The 20,348-nt window shown below is 40.7% G+C and overlaps 1 protein-coding gene across 1 annotated transcript in view; it reads right to left on the reverse strand.

Moving 5' to 3' along the window:
* Nucleotides 1-20,348, reverse strand: part of LOC133009198 (transcription factor SOX-6-like) — a 100,877-nt gene that overhangs the window by 28,705 nt on the left and 51,824 nt on the right. The window contains exons 5-7 of the mRNA XM_061076622.1: nt 17,311-17,400; nt 8,136-8,308; nt 5,164-5,232 (exon numbers count right to left, since the gene is read on the reverse strand). Coding sequence (XP_060932605.1) covers nt 5,164-5,232; nt 8,136-8,308; nt 17,311-17,400 — 332 coding nt within the window. The remainder of the gene's footprint in view (nt 1-5,163; nt 5,233-8,135; nt 8,309-17,310; nt 17,401-20,348) is intronic.

Genomic DNA, 20,348 nt, shown 5'->3' on the forward strand with positions numbered 1-20,348 from the left:
AACACTGGGACTGACTGGAGCTGCTTCACTAGCACAAACACACAAAGATCTCCTTTTACCGACGGGAGGGGGGGAGGGTGGATGAATGGAGTGGTGAAGGTGGTGCTGCAGGGGCCCCCGCTCTGCACAGCCCCTAAGAAAACACAAGTCCCCCTTCCTCCAACTGCCCACCAGACACAGCGATGTACACACCTAGGCACAAGGAACATGTGTACACACGCAGACACAGAGTCAGAATTAATGGTCCTCTTGTGTATGGGCAGCGGGGTCAGGGGCCAACGAGTGTGTGTGTGTGGTGTGTCTGTGCGTTGATGTGTTTGAGAGAGAAAGAAATGTCTGGTTGTGCGGTCGGCAGGTAAGTACTCATGTGGATGTGTGGACCTTCTCTTGAGGTAACAAACTGCCAGCTCACCCAGGTAAATAAGGATTTGTTTCACTCTGTAGCCAACTGAAGAAGGAATCATCAGATTCACAGAAATGTGATTTCTCTTTGTACAGTGACAGGAGAAATGTCACAATGTTGACGACTCGGTTCTTCAACCGCCTTTACCTGCCTAGTGACATTTCGGAATATTTCTTCCACATTTATGTGTCTCTGTGCTGTGTGAAGTAGCATTAACCTGACTATTTCAAGAACACAGCTCTAGAAAAAGTCCTCAATATGTTATAAGCCAATGATTCATTAAATGTTTGGTCTCATAACTCAGTATAAAGTGAAAGGGACAATAGCTTTGAATGATCACCGATGACGGCAGTTGGATTAACAGCTATGTCCCTGGAGACCAGGCTGCAGTCTCCAAGATTTGAGGAGGTGCGTCACATTAGTGCGGCCGGGAGCCTGTATGTTGTTTCCTTATCCATTTGCAGGGTTGTGCACATGAGGAAAATGAGGAAATTACCTAAACTTTAGCACAAACGCAATCTGCCAATTTTGATCTGGAATTGCTTTGGCTTGTTTCAGGTGCACTCTGAACCTTTTGACCACTTTTGGAATGGCATCAAGGCTGTTTTTTTTTATTTGTTAGCATTTTCTCTCTCATCTAGTGGCCCGAATTTGCTTAATGCAGCTTTAAGAATGACAATATAACTTCAAATAATTACACTTCTTACTTTGTCTCCATCTTGCTCCACCCATGGGAACACAAAGACATTAGAGTGATTTTCATCGAAGCACACAGAATTACACTATGCTTATAGCATTTTATTTCCCACAGACTAACACACAGGTTAATACACTGGAATGAGAGTCATTCTAAAGTCAAGAGTTCGCCATTCGCCATAGCTGGTGAGTCCAATCGACGTTATGGGCCGTCCATGGCTTTCCGAGTCATTGTGTCTGAAGCTGGATTTGCTGACATAGGAGCTGCCTGTCTATCTAATGACAAATTGCATGCTCCATTAGTTCTTCTGCATGTTTGTGAGTGTGTATCTGTGTATGCATGTGTATGTGAGTGGATGGCTGTGTTTGTGTTTGTTTAAACAAAGGTTCAGCAACCCCGACCATTCACCTAAGCTAACATCAGCATTTTACTGACAAGAGAAAATCCTGAGTCTTCGCATCAGCCATGAGGACATGAAAGAAGTTTACCTTCAAGACTTGTGGGATTCTGAATCTACCATAACATGCATCTCATTAAACTCTAACACACTTCAGGTCTCTGTCAAAAGCTCAGATTAAGACTTCTGCTCAAAACCTATATGTACCTAGTCGCAACATCAACACCTAAAAGAGTCAGCTTATGGAATTTCAACAGAGGGCAGCGAAGTACATCAGCCACATACGAAAGTAATAGAGTAGGATTCAATACAAAAAAACAAAATAATAAGAAAACAACACTGGGGCAAGAACTCAAATGAGAAAAAGAGGAAAGCCAGCGAAGGAGGAGACAGAGGAGTTATAAATGAAGAACAGAGAGAGGGAGGAGGAGGAGGAGGAGTGCGGCTTTGCAGTCATTAATTAGCCCGTTAGCTAGGGCCCGGGCGGTGCGGTTAGGGCCTGCGCCTTTGTGGGCCCGAAGGAAATGGGCCACATATGAGAGCCATTATAGGAGCTGACTTAACAAAGACACATGCCTGTCAGCCACCAGGCTGGGCTGGGCTGCTCAGCCTACAGCGCACAAAGGACCCACAACCAGTGTGTGTGTGTGTGTGAGTGTGTGTTTGCATGTGTGTTTGTGCACGTGTGCAAATGTGTTTTTTATGTGTACATGCATGTGTGTGTGTCCGGGGAATGTCCACGAGCTGTCCATATTTTTATGCATACATTTAAACCGTCTCTACTTTATCAATGTCAAATGCCTATGATATATCATATTTGTGAGCATGCTTGCATGTATGCACATTTGATGTAGGAGCATCTTATGTTTCTTCTTATTTCTTTCTGATGCATGTGTTTCTGCGTGGGTGTGTGTTTGTGTGTGTGTGTGTGTGTGTGTGTGTGTCTTTGTGTGTAACGATATCTATCAGAATGGGGCCTTCGGAAGCGTTTCTTTAACCCGTGGACATCCCCCGCTGGCTCTCCACACCATTTAAAACCACATGACAGGAAACCTGGGTCACTTTGAACTCTGTTCCCCCCCGACAACACTGCACTCGCTGACAAACACACTGACACCATCCGTGGACCGAAAGGAAAGAGAGAATGTGGCGAGAGGTAGAAACAGAGAAATGTGCTAAAAACAGCGTCCCACTGGGTTTTTATTGTCTCCATTCATAAATCAGAAACAGATAATACTCACATATTAACGCTGAGCTATAAAACTTTCAAAATGTATACTGCACACACTGGGAGTTGCAGCAAAGAACTTTTTTTTTTGTTTTCATATTTTTTCCATCTGGACAACATTTTGTGTTTCAAATAGAGATGTGAACAACAACTGGCACTTCTAAAAAGTGGTTTTACCACACTGAAGCCCATTCTTTTCAGCTGAAACAGTAGCATTTGGTCAGCTCCTCAGAGTAATGGCCTAAGAGGAGCTCAGGTCTGGATTTGATAAGTGGAAACAGACTGGTGCAGCGCTGCCTGTGTGTTTAAGGCCAACACACATCCGACACAGCGTAAACAGCCTGTACCCCAGTGACTAAGCCCTGGAGCTTAGCCATAATAATTCTAAACCTCTGTACAGTAGATAGACCATATGCTTCTTGCAAAGCTGATGCATTTGTATGCCAAGAAGTGCTATTGTTAGAAAAACAACTTAAATAACCTGAAGTTTGCTCACATGCAGCTGTGATGTTTATAATACTTAGCAACCTTACAATTAAAGCAAATTCCTTCTTTTCGTCACTTTTGTTATTCATTTCTGTACCATAACCGAGTGCTAGATTTAAGCAGTTCTCCCAGCTTTAGATTAAATCCAACATGAACATAAGTGTGAAACATGAGATGCCGTGCAATTCCAGCTTTCACCTGAACTTATATCACATGGTTCTGAAGCTCTGCATGATAACAAGCTGTCCGTGGAGCTATTTTCTGCATATCCCTTCATCCTCAAAACCAAATACGACACGGTATCCATGCTTCACAGCGTGGAAGAGGATCCGTGTATAGGAGTTGGTTTTTATGGTCTCTCTCTCCCCTGGGGCTCAGAGGCCTAATGAAGTCCAATCCGAGCTTTATTAAGATCCAAGGGTGGTGCCTCTTAATAAAAAAAAAGAGGTAGAGAAGGGGAGGGGGGACAAGCCCTCGTTAACTGCATCGCAACTCCGGAGCAAAGGGGGATCCAAGGCTTTGGATCAATGGAGATAAACAGAGTGCGGGATGAGACCGAACTAGGCACAGCTGCAAGTGGATTCAGATTGTGACACAAATTGATTTAATTCAGTAGAAATCCAACCACTTAAAAAAAATAAACAAATGAAATACAAGCTGGCCAGCGTCCCACGTGGCTATCAGGTACACGGCACACATTTCCTAGCCTTTGACTCACAGCTGGTGGTAATTTCTTAGTGAGTATTAATGTATACACAGAGCAACAGATCTCGCATCTCACTGTATAAGGTGGCTCAGTGAGACAGATGAAGGGATTAAAAGAGGGAAGAATGTGGTGAATTTAGAAGGGAATTGCAGGTGAATAAAAATACAGGCAATATTTCTTCTGTCTGAATGTGTCTGTCTATTAGGAAATAGATTGTTCCAGTCCTCCCTTTTCTTGTCAAACACACATAATTGTTTATCGTAAATAAAACACTAGACAAGGCAGAGCTCAGAGGGGAAGGTGCATGTAAAGGAAAAATAAAGCATTTGATTGACACAGACGCAGCTAGAGGGATGCATGGCAGAGAAAAGAGAGGAAACACATGGTCATAAATAGAAAAAAAAAAAAGAAAGAAGGAGGACGCCCAGAGGAGGCTGTAATATCGATCGCAGGTTGATCAATGCAAAAGTAAACGATTCCGTAAATGATTTAGATCACTTACTGGTTCACTGCTATGTGTGTGTGTGTGTGTGTGTGTGTGTGTGTGTGATTCTAAATGTTTTTGTATAAATGCAAGGTTGTTGTGGTGTAAGTGTCCCACCTTACAATAAGAGGCAGAAAATAGATAAACAGGTCACGACCACTTATGACCCAATAATAATGGAAGTAAGGAGGAAACAGTCATCATCATCCAGACGGAGGAAAAAATTGGGAATTGGAAGAAATGAGGAGAGTCTGCAAAGGGCAGAAGTACTCAGCTCAAAAAATGTGAGGAATGTATGTGTGTGTGTGTGTTTACTTGTACTTATATATTTGTGAGGACCACTTAGCATGGGCCTTACAGGGTGAGGACATTTTTGGAAAGTGAGGACATTTTGACCTGTCCTCACTATTTCAATGGGCTGTTTGAGGGTTAAGTCTTGCTTTTAAGGTTAGGTTTAGAATTTAGGGTTAGGGATAGGCATTTAGTTTTGATGGTTAAGGTTAGGCCGGGGGGACAGGGAATGCATAATGCCAATCAGTGTCCTCACTAAGATTTGAGTACAAGAATAAGTGTGTGTTAGTCATTGGAGACAACTTACCCCATTGATTAGACAAGCTGTGTCCCCAGAGGGAAAACGCAGGTTTTTAAGTCAGTGGTTAAGATTAGGGTCCCAGAGAAATTAATACAAATCTATGCGGCGTCACACCAAACTGTGTGTGTGTGTGTGTGTAGTTGGGCAGGAAGGTGTGTGTGGCTACTAACCTGGATCTGTTGTTGGAGAATGTTGATCTTCTGCTGCTGCTGCAGGAGCTGCTGTTGTTGTCTGGCAATCTGCAAACACACACAGTGAGAGAAAATGGCATTTAATATGATAACAGAAAAAATTTCCATTATTAATTCAGAATATTGAAAATGGTGCTTCCACACATACAAGACCACATTGAGACCCTTGTTTAGCAGAGCTATGAGGTTCTGACCCTAAATATTTTTCAGGTATGCTCCACCGGGGACTGAGAAGGCAATTTATTATGATCAAATTAAGAAATATATATTTTGGAGGCCATATATTTCGTTGACCATTTAATGATTTTGTATTGCTTGGATGAACCTTCAAACTAAAACCATCCCTGACCACATAAGCATTTTGGCTCCGTATCCGTTTCAATCCCTGTCCACACTAACATGCCTGAAAACGTATATAATGAGACCGCTAGCACATAATGATTATGCACGTGACGGAGAAGATTATTTGCAGAATTGTCGTAGAGTGCTTGCAGAATAAAAAAGACGTTTTTCAAACTAAAACAGGCACAGCAGCTTTTCCAAACTTTTCTGTTGAACTCCGGAGTCGTGTGGAAGCCAGTCTTATCTGAGTTGATCAAAAGACTCTCACTGACTTGGTTTAAGGAAACGATTGTCATATGATTTAATGAAGAGAAGGTGACTTCAGACCCAACCTGTATGTTTACAAAGAAAAACAACAATATTTCCCTAATCTCTACCTCAGTGCTTTACTTGCCTAATCCTAAACGCAGATTGACCTCTGGATATGAACCCTGTCCTCTGGTGTAACAGTCGCGAGCCTTGTACAGCTCCACCACCCGCCTCAATACATTTTTGGTGCCTCTGCAATTAATTTACTGCCTTGTTCAGTCAAAAACATGTTGCCTCTGATCATAATCTAGCCGGCGACTATATTTCAGTTGTGTAGAGCCTAGGAGACAGTGCTGGTGTGACGGATGGTGCAGCTAATTAATGCAATAAGCGGTGCGAAAAAGTTCCTGAACAAATCCCTCAACTGACAATGAATCTGTGAGACTGACATGTTTACGGCCAGCCACCAACATCCAGCTCGCCTCTGGGATACACAGACACTCATCAGCACTCATAAACAGGGAGGAGGGGGCTCAAAGCTCTTTCTTCTTTTGTTGTTGTTGATGGGAGATTGTCTTATGAAAAACATGTGAAGTCAAATGTTAAAGGGTTGAGCTGCATCCAGCGACGGGTGGTGGGGAACCGGTCACTCATCTGAAGTTAAAATCCCTAAAGGAGCCGAGCGACATTTATTTGATCCTGCCCACTGCAAGTCAGAAAAGTAAAGCAGCTGCCTCTCTCTCTTTTTTTTGTTCTTGAGGAGTCGTTTAGTATATTTATTCTGAAATGTAATTACAGGCTGCTGAATGGGAGGCGGCGCCCCATTTGCACACATGTCATATTTCATTAAAGGCAGATTTCTTAGGGTTTGTCTGTAGGGCATTATCCTATCAAGTCTCAACAGCAAAATGACTGGCTGATATTGGAATCTGTCTTTCTTTTCACCCTCTCCGTCTTCCCAGGTCCTTTGTGAAGCCGTGAAAGGTGGAATGTGTTGTGATGGGAGGTGTGAACTTGTCCAAACAGAGCCTGTCGTATGCCGACGTACAGTAACGTGTCGGCAAAAAAACGAAAACAAAGAGCAGCTCACCTAAATATCTCCCTCTCTCTCGTTCTCTGTCACATGATATTTTTTTTCCTATCTCTGTCTGACACCTGAAGACATGAATCGGCGGCAGTAACTTTTGAAGTCACGCACACACAAACAACACCCGCATCAACATAGTTTAAGGAATATGTTGTTATTACTTTTACAGCACTTTCGACCATCATCACTGTCAGTTAAGTTGGCATTTTGTAAACAGAAAAGAAAGGAACAAAACTCGAACAAAGTCTCACAGATAAATGTCAGGCAATCACACAGGTTACATTCAGAGTTTATCTCTATTATCTCAACCAGTGGTTTCTAACCTGGAGACCATGTGTCATGAGACACTGGATGAGTACCAGTGTACCAAGAGGGAAACTAATATTATCTTTTTTGCTAAGATAGTGTTTACTTACAATTTTTTAACAGATTCAAAAGAGAGTAATAATCTAAAGGCAATGCTTTATATTAACTGGTTCGAAGAAGCACAGGTATAAAAACGGATCGTATCATTGTATCGGGAAGTAAAGCCAGTCGTTAGAAATGTTGAATACCAGTTAATGGTGACATAGCAGGTTGTTCTGCAAAACCTAATGGCTGGCAACCCATTTAGAATGGATGCAACATAAGCATTTAAAATCTTTGAGACCGGGTGTGACGTTTGCATGTCTCTTCCTTTGGAGTCGGATGAGATGTATGCGTCTCATCCACGATGTCTTTGCTTTCAAGACATGGGACTGATGAAATACAGTCTGATTAGCTGAAATACTTGCGTACAGGTGAAATACATTATGGAAAATGTTCTTACAGTAGCATTACAGACAATGGCTGATGATCTACGCGAGTTGAGCAATATTGAAGTGGATTATAGCTTTTATATTTTTCATTGAAAAAAAACATGATGAAAAGAATAATAAAGAAGAAAATAACGCTGGCGAAGATTAAGACCAAGATGAAATATCTGCTGATCCGCTGACCAAGGCTCTGTCAGTATTAAAGAAGTTTGAGGAGGATGACGAAGAAGAAGGGGGGTTTTAGGTGGCTGCTTTCAATTAATGCTTAAATATAAGGAGTGCATTTATACTAAAAGTGTTAGATATTAATGGGCTGAAAAAGACAGAGGCGACAATGGAATTATTCGCCTTTATCATGATTTGATGTGGTTTTTTTCCCCGTTCTTTCTCTTTACTTTTGATAATACATTTACCAAAGCCACCCAATGACACTCACAAACACACACAGCCTCACACACATCCTCCAGCCCTCCCTGTACCTGCTCCTGCTGCTGCCGGGCCAGCTCCATCTGTTGCCTTTGCTTCTCCAGCTGTGAGGCCGCCATCTTTTTCTGCTCATCATGGGCGGCGAGGAGCTGCTCCCTCAGGTTGATCAGCTGACCAATCATGGTGGAAAGTTGGTGCTCCTTCTCCTCAAGAGACTCTGGCGTACCTGGACAGGAGATTATAAGGAAGTAGAAGGATTAAGTGTTGCTGTTCATGCCATGATAAGTCAGCTTGTTATCCTTTTAAATGGCATATTTGATGTTGACAACCACAATTCAAATTAAAAAACTTCACCCACCCCTCCATTGGCATTGAGTGTGGTGAGTAGATACTTTTTCAGTGAACTATCCCTTAACACTGTATAAAATACTTAGTACAGAAAGAGAATAACCACAAAATCACACTTTCTCTGTTAAAGTGATTGTTGCAGAACAACTATTGATTCACTTTGCACTGAAAACCTTTTTTAATTACAAAACAACATTAAGAAGAAGACATTTGGTTGAGATCCAAGATGATGGTTCGAGACTTCAACAGGTTTTCTCCTTCAGCATTCATAACTTATAAAGATTTTCATTCAAACCAAATTCCCACGCCACAGTTACTTTCAACACCCGCACTCATGTTTGGCCAGCACAAAAATAAAAAGACCTCTTTCCCATAATTCCCGTAAATAATCTGGTTTGTGGTTACATCTCAGTACTTATTATCCTCTGCCTTGTCTCTACATGCCAATCAGTGTTTATCACTTAGTGTCTGCAAGAACAATAAAATCGGTTTGGCTTTACCTTTGAAAATAAGTAGGTGTCTCAGGCTTTTGTCGGGTTTACGACGTAGACATTCTTGGGAAGGTAGACAGGCTCACGTTAGACGCTGTCCTGTGACTGGATTACATCACAGGTAAACTACCATGACAGGCAGAGATGGCTACACCAACAATTTCCTTTTATTTCAATGCCTGCTAAATTATAAACTCTTATTTTATGTTCACTAGACTTCACTCTTTCTCAAAATATACAACCAGCTTTTTCCAAGATATATGGGCTTTCTTTCTTCAAGAAGGTGGTCTTTCAGTTTGAAGGCAGGACTTATTGATTTAATGTTCATGCTTTGACTCGCACTCGAATAGCTCCCGCTTGTTCTCAGACTTGCTTTGTGTGTGCTCAAACTTTGAACTTGGCCTCAGATATTTTGTTGCTTAGACCGATTTCCTGAGCTGCAACTTCACCTCTCTTTGTAATAACCAACTCTGTGCACATGTGAAACATCTGCAAAATAGAATGCTAGGTTTAATGTTGACGAGTAGCAGCAAGCACAAACAGGGGCTTTTTTAATGTGAGCGCAGAGTTCCGACTGAAAGCTTTAAATAATCTGAATTAGGGCTGCAACAACCAATCCAATTAATTGATTTTTAATCGATTATAAAATAACTAATTCAGCCATTGTTTAGTCAGGTCTGTTTATAATACACAGCAAACACTTTGGAAACCTCTCCCGAGGCGGGGGCAGTAAACCAGCCAATCCCGTGCCCTGTGTCGGTCACATGAGAACCCAGCTCCTCTCAGGAGTAAACGTTTGAAAAATGGCAGAGAAGAACGCCGCTTATGAAAGCGGAGAAAAGTGTTTAAAAGCGCAAGAACAAGTCTTCAAGTAGATCGTTAGCGGCAAACTGTGTAAAGCTTATTTCACAGAAGAGAGCAGCAGAACATCACAGTGGTTTGAACCTGAGGAGAAAACATTGTTTCCTCATCTTCTTCTCTCGGTTAACTGCTGGATTGTTAACAACTTAAGATTCATACTCCAGTGATGTTGTGCTGCTGTTTCATGTGAAATCAGCTTAACACAGGTTTTCTTACAGGGTTCAAACGTAAAGTGTTAACACGAACGTCGCTTGCTTGACTCAACAATGTAATTTTCTATTTGTTTCACAGCGGTTATTTTCAAAAGCACAATAACAACCTTCTGGAAGATTTGTATGTAAATACATGAATTCAGCTCAGCGCTGTGTTGAGCGTGATTATCCACAATTAACTTAATAGATATCTGTGACGTCATACTTTTACACATTATTCTTTTAACATATGTAATACATAAAAAGATTCAAACTAATTCATGCGTGTTATTTCAATGTAAAAATCTACAATTCAGTAGAATTATATTATACTAGTATAGTATACAATAATCTTTCATTCCAGTTTCCGATATACACAATGTCCTTAATACAACATTTAATTTAAGGTATCTTGAATTTTGATGAATTTAAGACATCTTGAACTTGGATTATGAGTCAGAAAGTCAGAAATAAATTGTAGGTATCTGAAACTAGAAATATAGTCATAATTAAATTGATGTATTTATTAGATGTAAAACAGCATTGTACAAGAAGAACTGCTGGAAAGGTTAAATGTAACTTTTTGTCCTTTTATCCGCTAAATCGATCAAAAGACAAAATAATCATTTGTTGCAGCCCTAATCTGAATGGTCTTGATCTCAAACTGAAAGACCACACTCTCGATATTAAACAAAAACCCGTCCTAGCATTACTTCACCTTATTTCATCCAAAACTGTAGCATATTAAGAGTTGTTGAACACTATACTGTGTATTTTTTTCTTTTTCTACCTTTTTGCTCTTTGGTGTTTGAGCTCTCTTTACGTCTTTGGCGTAATTTACATGAACTAATGTTAAGGCCACACAACACTGGCTGACCCTGACACCACTTCAGTTGTTGCTGTTGCTGTAGCTGTTTTGCTGTGTGTGTGTGTGTGTGTGTGTGTGTGTGTTTGTGTGTGTGAGAGTGTGCGTGTGTGATTCTTCTTGTTTAGTGAGTTTAAACCACTCGTGGTTTGCAGAGTGTGTGAAAGAGTTTTCTGCTTAAGTGAATGGGGACAAACACAAACACGCAAGTTTGTTCTTCGGAGGTTTTGTAGTATGGGTGCGTGTGTGCGTGTGTGGAACATGAACTTGCACACTCAAGTTTATCTTTCTTTAAAAGTTGTTGCTCTTGTGCATGTGTGTGTGTGTGTGTGTGTGTGTGTGTGTGTGTGTGTGTGTGTGTGTGTGTGTGTGTGTGTGTGTCTGTGTGTGTGTGTGTGTGTGTGTGTGTGTGTGTGTGTGTGTGTGTGTGTGTGTGTGTGTGTGTGTGTATGAGTGTGTGTGTGTGTAAGGTCTTGCCCTGGGGCCATGTGGGGAGATTGCAGGGTGGCCCCAACACTACCTGCATACTAACAGAGTCTCCATTGTAGTCCTGTCAGGGCCCTATTGTACCCCGGACCCCCGGCCCCCCCACACACACAGAAATTGCCCCTCAGCACCCCTGTATCAAAGGCAACATTCTCCTGTTCTTGTCTCTTTGCTTTCATTCTTCCGATCTTTTTTAGTTTTCCCCGGACAACTTCCCCATCAGTTACTTTACTTCCAAGTTCAGATTCCCTCTCCTCTCCTCTCCTCTCCTCTCCTCTCCTCTCCTCTCCTCTCCTCTCCTCTCCTCTCCTCTCCTCTCCTCTCCTCTCCTCTCCTCTCCTCTCCTCTCCTCTCCTCTCCTCTCCTCTCCTCTCCTCTCCGTTCCCTCCCCTCATCACTCTCATCACCTCCACCCTAGTTTCATCTCCTCTACTACAACTTTCAACTCCCTCATCTATCAAGCTTTCTTCCTCCCCTGCATCACCTTTCGCATATACCCCCTTTTTTTCTCACAAGGAAATCTCAGTCACCTCGTTCCTGTTCCTCCCTTTTCATTCTTCATCACCACCTCCCCTCCCTCTTCTTGTCTCATCTAATCACCACTCTTCTGCTCCCTTGTTTTTTTTCTCCCTTTTTTTACCCCTGCCCAATTCTCTTCTGCCGATTTGGTCTTGCAACACTAATGGATACTTTATAATCCTTTCGTGTCTCCAAATACACACAGAGACGCATATGTACGTACAATCACACACACATTTCTAATTTCCCTACATTCCTTGAAGTGAAGTGAAGTTAAGCCTATTGTGTAATCGCAACAACTGCGATTACAGCACCATGATTCATCATTGTGGATTACGGGTTGTACATTCCAAACGCGACGCCCTGCGTTCCTTCAACACTTCTGGCACCAATAATCATCTCAGACGTTTTCCGTTTTCCATCCATCAGGATTATTCCCAGCACCTGCTGAGGGCACCAGTCAAAACAAAACGCCATTAACTGTTTTCTGAGTCTGTGTGAACGGTCTGGATGGTCTGTCTCTAAAACAGGACTGGAGTTTAATGTTCAAACCCAATACTACTTTAAGAGACGATGATTAGTTGTTACTGTTTGGCCAGTGATTTGATTGATGGAGATATTATTCATTTATGTGATTCAAGCTATCTTTTATTATCATTATTATCACAATTAATAAAATAGTATTGCCACAGCTGAAAATGTATTAACAAAGTATTATTAACAATGATCCATCTAAAAAGGGTATACTATGGAAAATATCGTAACATGTTCTGTTTTACTTGGATTTTGCCTTTATTTGCTTTTTTTCCCCTTTTACTCTGGCTGAATTTGTGAAGTTTCCTCTTAATTAAAAGCTAGGAAAAGACAAATACCCTTAAAATTATCTACATGATCCTATTCACTTTGTGTCTGTTCGTATCAACTTATTTGCCTGCATACTTGTTTGTTCTTTCTTTCTTTATAAAACGTGTCAATCATTAACATTTATAACAGTCTATTTAGTTATTAGAAATAATGATATGGAAAAATGTACTTGCTTTTTTTTGGTATTCAGTTTTGCATTATATTCAATGCAAAGTTAATTCATGCTTATGGAGTCACACACAAACGGCAGTTTGTCTCATCAACTTAGTTTTACACACACTCAGAGACACACCTTGTAACGCACACATTCCATAACACACACGCACACACTCAAGCACAAAAGCCACGCATTGATATACACACAAACCATCAAACACTCATATTATCATACCTAAATCGAACATGGTGATTGCTCCAGGTGCATTGGGCCTCTGCCGAACCATCATGCGCGATGAGGCTGAACGTTTGCCAACCTCGACACAAACCCATATAAACTGTAGCTTATACATGAAGATATAAAGTAGCTGGAGATAAGATACCTGATTAAAGTGACTCTAAAAAGGCTTAAAACATGCTGTAAATGACGCCGTGATATGAGTTATATAAGAGCTGGTGATACTTATTTACAGTTATGCATCCTGCTACAATACTTTAACAACAATTGACGGTAATTTGTATAAATATTTAGTACAAGTTATTTTAAAACTCACTTATTTTACTATTATTCATGCATCTAGATTTACTAAGAATGCAGAAGAGGACCAGGTAGCTTTAGCTCCTGTCAGCTAACAACATCATCACCATGATAAAGTGAGCAGATGACCACAAAGCTGAAGTGAAGTGTTATAATGTCACCTGGTTCCCACAATTGGCCGGTTAGAGCAGCAGCAGGCGAGGGCAGTCACTCTGGGCACACAGCCAGATGTGTATGAATGCAACACTGTGTGTGTGTGTGTGTGTGTGCATGCGTGTCTGTGTGTGTTCTTATAAATCCTCTCTAGATAAGTAAGTTAAAAATATATATAAACTCTCTTTAGTCTGTATTTACTGCCCATTACACATGTTGAAATGCATTTGTGATCGCAAATGCCTTTTTCAGTGCAAGGGAGGTTATTGCCCCCCCCCCCTTTAAATAAGTGTAAATTAAAAATTTGGTTGTGTGAGGAGACACAGAGCCACAGTTTAGTTGGAGTATTTAGGTCAGCTTCATCTCAGCCATCATTAAATAGAAGACTTTGATGCTTGAATTCAATCAGAGCAACAGAAACCAGAGTGTGTTAGTGTGTGGCTCATAAATCAGTAAGTGCTATATTTATGTATATTTATCGGCTACCACACAAGAAATTGATATACATCATATACCAGCTTTTTGTATAGGAGAAGCAGTCTGTTGAGTTGGGTCTGGGCAACTGCACTGATCCTCAGTTAAAACCTATTTTGAAGATGAAAGAGTTTCTGTTAAACCTATAATACAAAATAAAAGGTATTTCTCAGTTTTAACAACAGGTGCTCGAAGCTACTCTACACCACAATAAAGATGATGATAGTGTTACTGTTCATTCAATCTGGTCAGAATTCAATTTTATTTTCAATATGATTATTTATTATTGTTAATAACCTCTTCAGGCCGTAGTAATTTTCAGAGTCAAGGATGGTGGAAGGATCGACCAATAGAGAGCCACATGGGAGGGAAGTGCAACTGAACACATCACATCATATTACATTATATTTTACTAAAACATGTTTGATCTATTTTTTTTAGAAATAACTTTTCTAGAAGACAGGATAATCTTCAACACATATGGTCAAATCAAATTCATGTGATACATTAACATATTAAGACATTCATTATAGTTTTAGGGTTAGACACACAGTAGAACCATATGGGGTTCTATGTTGGCAAATCCCAGTCATAGAGAATAAATCTGAACAGCACTTAAAAACCAGTACTTCTTGAAAAAGAAGTAGAAGGCGTGCCCCAGGCTGCAGTTATCTCCTTACTACTTGTTTTTGCTACTTTCTTCTTATCTTGATTTCATCACACTTGAGGAAACGGTCAAAGTCTGGTTAAGTTTGCAATTTATTTTACATGTGTATTTTTTGTTGACATGTTAATCTGAGTGTTAATCAGTGAGATTTAAGCAGTTATCTACAGATTTGGGGGACAATTAAATACAAAAGAAAAACTAAATTACATTAGTAAGACACCAACAGACTGCAAACATAATGTAAGTGGAAAATTGAATGACCTTGTGTTTTTAATTATCACTAAAAAGCTTGAAAATAGAGTAAAGTTGTGTAGTGTGTATTTTAAGGTTTTTGGAAAAAGGACTTATATTCACTATAAAAAGTATTGAGTGAAATATATTGTAGTTTGAGAAACTGAGGTCGGCAGAATGTAAAGGACTGTAAGAAGAGTGATCTAGCACTTGAACTGGATAATAATAGATGTCCCTATTTATATAAAAATAAAGATAACTTTGAAACGAAAATAAGTAATATGAAGTGAAATGTCCACTTAATAGATCAAGAGCATTGTGTAACAAAACATTTTAACGTCTGCACTGATCTGTCTCTTAATGAGTTATCGGATATGCTCATATCCTGGTGATGCTTTAAAAATGTGTGTGTGTGCGTGTGTGTGTGAGTGTGTGTGTGTGTGTGTGTGTGTGTGTGTGTGTGTGTGTGTGTGTGTGTGTGTGTGTGAGTGTGTGTGTGTGTGTGTGTGTGTGTGTGTGTGTGTGTGTGTGTGTGTGTGTGTGTGTATGTGTGTGTGTGTGTGTGTGTGTGTGTGTGTGTGTGTGTGTGTGCTAGAGAGAGAGAGCGAGAGAGAGAGAGGAATCTCTGTCTTGGAGTAAAAGTCAATGTCAGTGCTGTTCTGCTCCAGAAGCCTCTCTGTTCTCTCTTTTTTCCACTCTCCAAAGAGGAAATGCTTGCCATTTCAACGGCAGACCATCACAAACGCTTTCTGTCACTCAGAGGAGCTCGACTGCAGCGCCGTTAGCGACTAATGTTACAGCGCACAAACAGAATTGACTGTCGCTCAGGGGATGGAAAGAATTTCTCTGAGTAAATATGTCAGGTTTATTTTAAGTTACGTGTAGTTTACCACTTTATATCTTTTCTTCCATTCAGCAGCAAAATCATTGAAAATGGTGACAACACAATTCATAATTGCCACAGCCCTCGCTATACACATGTGATAGTGGTTATAAAAATATGAACATTTCAGGGGATAAGAGGAGAAATAAGTTCTCTTACTTTTCACTTACTGGCCATATCAATTTAATAAAATGTTTTATTTGTAAATAATATTTATCCAAGTTTAAAAATGTTGACTAGAATTGATAATGAGCCATACATTACTCACCAATTATTCTCAAATTAACAACAATAAAACTTTCTATACTGTAAATGGCAATTTTAAGAAGTGTTTTGCTCTACTTTTAAGTCAGATATCCAAAATAAGTGACCAGATTCTTACATTAACATGTAAATTGATGTGCCCCATCTGGAATATATGGTGAGATAGATAATGATGACGGAGGTGGTGAACTTAATTTCATAATTTATGTAGGCATATTTATGATTTTATGATTTTGATTTACATATTTATTATGTAAATCACTTCTCCAACTGGGTAAAACCTAAACTTAAACCTGAACGATTTTCAGACAGGGAATTAATCTTTCCTTTCCTTTCTCAACAATAATTTACTCTCAATGGGTGAAGTGTATTAGATTTCGTCTCGGCTTGTTCCTCCTGCTGCAGTCGCTGACTGAGACAACATGAGATCCCCCACAATGCTGCTATTTTCACTTTTGTGTATACCAGAGCAGGTCAAGAATACATTGGCCTTGCCGCGATTTATAGCTTCATAAATGCTATTTGCTGACACAGAAAAAAAAAGAATATTGGAGCATGTGCAGCCTCTCCCCTCATACACAACCCTTTAATCAAAGTTACAATTACAACCTGGACTGTTTTAAAGCGGCCGTCAGGGCTCTTTCTATTGTGACAGGTAGACCAGAGAGACGTTTACTCTTCTGCTTTCATATGCAGAAACATGCTGAAAGTATACAGCATCTTTGACTGTTTCTTACCCTTAAATTTAGACTTGACATTTAGCTTTGACATAACACAGTGTCCTTTTTAACTGCACACACCATTTGCTTGTTTCATAATGATGGTGTTGCATGTTCGGGCAACCAGAAGAAACAAGAAGAAGATCCTAGATGATGAGGAGCTGCCATTACTATAATATGATTATTCAAAGATTGTTATTATTGATTGTATCGAGTGTCCAAATCGCACAAAATCAACACTACACTTCTTAAGGTCACTCGAATACACATGCCAAGTGTACAGCTGTTTAGATGAAGAGTTCCACAGACATACAGACAGTCAGATGTCTGTCTGTGGAGCTGAGTTTTTCTTTATCAAACCATTGTTTACTCAGGGAAAGTGACGCAGCATAAAGCTCTTTTACAGTGATGCCCTTAGATTGCATTCACACAGGCAGAGAGATACATGAAAACATCGCATTAAAACTATTTAAAAGCGGACTCGCATGAATGAGTTGTATTTTCTCTTCAACTCCTACCTTTGACCTCCTCCAGCAGTTCACTGGCGTTCAAGCGGTCAACGCGTTCCTTCCAGTCCTTTGAGAGGAGCCTCTCCATGCACGATGGTTCTATAGCAAGACAGAGAATAGTCCCCTTCAGATTTGGTGTTTTTAAACACTTTTTCCTGCAGACAAGCAGCGTGTGATGAAAGTCACCAAAGACCCCGAACAAACAAGATGCTCACATACCAGGATAGACCGGAATAAAAACAAGACACAGAGTAAAAGTACAAGAGAGAAAAGAACCAATCTCTACGAATTGTTGTTTTTTTTTGTTCTTTTTTAATAGATCAAGGAATTGTTTCCTCCTCCTGATTTTCTTCTTCTGTTTTTTTAAGGAAAAAATGCAGCAGCTGACCAAATGAGAATGTCTGCATTGTTTTGACATGGGGTCCTATTTGTAGCTTGTCTTCTTTCTCACAATGTGCCTCATAGCCTCAGGATAACAGACATCAGAGACATGTGGTCTCATAAGATTCATAAGGTCTCATTTGTTCACTTAGAGTCCTGTTGTGAACTTCACTTCAACAATGGGAACTTTTCAATTCTTCACCAGGCTGAGAACCAAACAGTGAGACAGATATCCGCAGGAAAGAGAGGCCTCTTGTTTCTGAATCTAATGACGATTAAGATCTTTCAATTTTCATCGTCCGGTGTCAACATACAAGTGCCTAGCAGATCGCAAATCGCATGTTGACACAGAACAAATCAGTGAAACGTTCAGAAACAACATTTGTTTTCTGCCAAAACATCTGATGTTGCGGTTCAATATTATACTTTTGTGGTTGTATTTCAGCAGTTGTTTCGGTTCAGGGAAAGATTGTGGTAAACTTACGTTTATCTCAAACCTCAATCTTTCCTTAATCTCAACCCAAGTGCTTTTGTTGCCTAAACATAACCACAGATTGGATTGTGGACGCTCTGGTCTGTGGTGTGACAGCCGTGCACTTTGAACACCCGCCACCTATCCCATATATAAGAGTGTGTGTAAATGGTAAACATTACTTTCAGCTATCCATTACCTGACTGCATGTGTCTGCATATGAAACTGCCCGCTGTACTTTAAATACTGAACATGTTCATCAACTCCTTTCATACTAGCAGTCAAGACACAGATGGTGTCACGATCACCACGATACCACAGCCCCAGTCACTGAAGACGTTAAAAAAGAAAAATCACAAACACACACACACACACACACACAAAACTGAGAAATTCATGGTGACTGCGTGGAAAACATGCCCCTGAGGCCTTGCCTGATTTAGAATGGTTAAGTGAGACAATAGTTCATTTGTGGTGCCTTTATCCTGACAAAAGGCGCTATAGGCATTCATAGGGGCACATGGCCTATTGTGAATGGCTTAATGTTTCGTTTGTACGTATGGGCCCATTGTGTGGTCATGAGATGCCGTCAGAGCACAACTTCCTCATTGAGTCCATTAAAGCCTTGCATGTTTACAGTCGGATTATGATTGTTGTAAATAAGCTAATGCAGCTGTCCAGATCACATGGGATCAATGGGAAGGAAGGGGGGCGTATAGGGGAAAATGGCAGAGAGGGGGCAGCGACAACACACACAAACAATCAAAAAAAAAAACAATAATGCTGATAAGCCTGGTAATTTCCAATATATGGTTAACAGTGGGTACTTCCAGACAGATTGCCCAAGTTGCTGTAAAATAAGGTTATTAATACAATTTCCCTACCCTCTGGACAATGGAATCCACTGGATTCTTCAGAGATTTTCTGATCAAGGGGCTCCGCAGGATATGTGTTTGCGTACATTTGGTTTACAGCCGTTAAAGGGGGAAAGCTGAAGGACGGGCCCGTGCAGGACGAGAGGCTCTTTTTTTCTCATCACAAGACCTCAAGTGCGCTTATTCACAGAGCCTCGAATAAAACTAAATTAGGGTTCACAATTTATGGGAGCACTTAGGCAGGGAAACACAACCTGTAACTCCAGGATACATCTGCATCAGTCAACCGTGTGTGTACTCTGATGCACAATTTATACCCCCCATACCAATAAACAGATCAGACGAGGAGACAGGGGTGGATGGGAGGGGTAAGATGTAAATGGAAAGGGGGGAAAAGGAAGATGCGAAGAAGAGAGGGATGAGAGAGGATGAGCAGGAGATATTTTACCCTAGATGGCTCTCTATTTGTCCCCGCGGCCGAGTCAGGGATCAAGTGCTGTTTAGATTGGAGGTTGGATAAAAATTCCTCCCTGTCCGTGCACCAGCTCCTTTATCAAGTGGAGAATTGCAGAAGACGGATGAGTTGAAAAAAGAGCGGGGAGAGGAAGGGAGGGGCAGCTGAGGAGTGAAGGAGGAGTGGATGAAAGAAAGGAAGTGGAAAGAAAACGATGTGGTCGGTGAGCTGGGGAGTGATATGGTCAAGATGCTTGTTTCATCCCCTTTTTTCATTCAGTCTTCTAGGCGGTGGAAGAGTGAGGAGAACATTTGAAATCCCCTGAAACACGAGTGAACCAATAGATACTGATAATATATCGTTTTATGTCTAAGAACTCTATCATCACCTGATTTATTTTCCACCGTGAATATTGGACATGAAGGTTTTCCCAACCCTTTATCCCTGTTTGTCATGGTAGTGATGGGTTGAACACTAGCAGGGAAAGACAGGGAGGAGACACAGAAGGAAGATGAAGGAGATAAGAAGTGGTGAAAGGCGCAGAGTCTTAGTAAATCAGCACAGAGGTAGAAAGTGAGCCGGCAAGAGTGTTTGCTGTAAACACACATTTATCACCTGTCCTTATACCAAGCTGCCAAGAGACAGTGTTTTGGGTGTTTTACATGAGCCACAGGCAACTTAGTGTGTATTTGTGCCTGTGTGTGTGTGTGTGTGTGTGTGTGTGTGTGTGTGTGTGTGTGTGTGTGTGTGTGTGTGTGTTTGTGTGTGTGTGTGTGGTAGACAAGCATCAACACTCCAAAAGAGGCACTGCCAAGAACAACAGTGTGCCACAGGCTTTCACTCAGATTGAGTCTCATGTTTCTTT

This window comes from Limanda limanda, chromosome 8 (genome assembly GCF_963576545.1).
Source record: "Limanda limanda chromosome 8, fLimLim1.1, whole genome shotgun sequence".
NCBI lineage: Eukaryota > Metazoa > Chordata > Actinopteri > Pleuronectiformes > Pleuronectidae > Limanda > Limanda limanda.